At 25.3% G+C, this 1,832-nt stretch overlaps 1 protein-coding gene across 1 annotated transcript; it reads left to right on the top strand.

Moving 5' to 3' along the window:
* Positions 1-294: 294 nt before the first annotated feature.
* Positions 295-1,832, top strand: LOC112596405. Its single transcript, XM_025342067.1, has 3 exons — positions 295-444; positions 1,063-1,233; positions 1,331-1,832. Exons 1-3 carry the CDS (start codon positions 390-392, stop codon positions 1,678-1,680), a joined length of 576 nt encoding a protein of 191 aa, XP_025197852.1. The 5' UTR covers positions 295-389; the 3' UTR covers positions 1,681-1,832.

Genomic DNA, 1,832 nt, shown 5'->3' with positions numbered 1-1,832 from the left:
CCCTTAGTGAAACTGATTTTCATTTTCTCTCCGGTTGAGAACCACTGATCTATAAAGTGTTACTATAAGTTATTGTTTTAGTAACGATACTTATTTCAATTAAATTTTAGTTATTATTTATCACATAATAATTTTTATGATATTACAATAACTAAACATTAACATTAATATAACATATCAAAAGTATATAAAGATTAGTTATTAATTACAAAATTGCTATCATTATAGAGTTCTGAATTTTTGTTAATTAATTTTAATCTAAATACCATTGGACAAAAACATCTTACACATAAATCAGAAGTTAATCTGTTCATTGTTGTATTTACAACTCATGAGCATACCAGTAAATATATTATCAGTTCATAAATAATTTTAACATTAAAAGAAAAATGAAGAAATCAGCAGGTGTTTTTATCACATTATATTTGATATCCACAATTTCAGGTAATACTTATTTTTTTAATCCTTGAGGAATTGTTACTTTTTTTTAAAAGAATAAAATGTTTTAAAACTGTTGTCAAATTCAATTCACGCTACTACAACTTTCTCTTTGACCTAACCACCCAAATATTTAAGTAAAAATCTTAATTAAATCAATGCTCGGGACCCGCCCAAAAGCTTTAAAAAAAAAAAAAAAAAAAAATGATTTTGCTACCTACTCCTCTAGCTTAATTTCATAGTTTTAATTTAGAAGTGTCATCAGAGGACAGTTTCTCCTTTAAAGTCTTCTGTAAAACTCCTCTTGTAATAAATTAAGCTTATTGTAAAAAATATGGAAAGATTTTTTTAATTTCAAAAAAAAATTAAGAATAAAATTAAATAATTATAATGTATCGCCATATGGGCAATTAAAATTTTTATATCTTTACTTTTACGGCTACAGCGAAGAAACCATATTTAGCAAAAAAATTTGGAGGAGTAAATATTAAGATTTCCTATGACCCCAAAACTATGCATTTATGATTTATTCGTTCTAAATTTAAACTTAAAAATAATTATTAAAAATCATTTGCATGAAATCAAACATTATTGAGTAAAATGTCTTGTCTTTAATTGTTTTAGGAATAATCTGCGTTGAAAGGAATGATTCATGTAAAAGTATAAATGAGGTTTGTTCAGTAGACAATGACTGTTGTTATCGAAAATGTAGTTTCTCATTGTTTTACTTTGATTCATATTGTAATGATAACACTAACGTATTTAGTACAATAACATCCTTCTTCAGTTCTAATGGTACGTATATATAATATACATATTTATATGTATGTATAATTATGATGTAAACCGATAACAATAATAATTTGTTTTGTTTTTACTGTGCATAAATTAGTGCAAATTGGAATGTGTTCATATAACGAACCGGCAGATGCGTATAGTGAAAGAATGTATCGCAGATATGGTTTAAATGCTGCCCACACTTTATTACCTCCAGGCACAGTAGTTGAAGTGGATCTGGACAATAAAAAGTTAATGGTCACAATAAACGATGATCCTCATAAAGATGAAGAAGTACTTTTGAAGTTCTCCAAAGAAGTAGCTAAGGTATTAAATATTCAAAACGGGAAAATAATGCCTTGCAATTTATCGGTACCCCGATTTCAGAATAGCCAATATATTAAATATATTAAATATGTTTTACCTTATATTAGTTTATTCTTAATAGTGTTCAATTTTTATTAAATGTAATCAAAAAAAATAAATAAGTTTATTTCAAAATTATAAATTCACTTCTAATAGGATAATAAGTTAGTTTGATCTAGACTTTAAATTTTAAGCTCAAATATTGCAAAAGTTTACATATTGTGTTTAATCTAAGAACTCAACTATTTTTA

The sequence above is a fragment of the Melanaphis sacchari genome, unplaced genomic scaffold (assembly GCF_002803265.2).
Source record: "Melanaphis sacchari strain LSU unplaced genomic scaffold, SCAv2.0 Contig31_pilon_pilon, whole genome shotgun sequence".
NCBI classification, from domain to species: Eukaryota; Metazoa; Arthropoda; class Insecta; order Hemiptera; family Aphididae; genus Melanaphis; species Melanaphis sacchari.
Note: the sequence above shows the minus strand (reverse complement) of the source record. Positions and strands in the feature narration are given on the sequence as shown.

Bases quoted from the DNA above. Each gene is read 5' to 3' on its own strand.
- LOC112596405 (XM_025342067.1), top strand. From the start codon at position 390: ATGAAGAAATCAGCAGGTGTTTTTATCACATTATATTTGATATCCACA. The intron at 445-1,062 runs GTAATACTTATT...TAATTGTTTTAG, and splicing joins TTTGATATCCACAATTTCAG to GAATAATCTGCGTTGAAAGG. The intron at 1,234-1,330 runs GTACGTATATAT...TGCATAAATTAG, and splicing joins ATCCTTCTTCAGTTCTAATG to TGCAAATTGGAATGTGTTCA.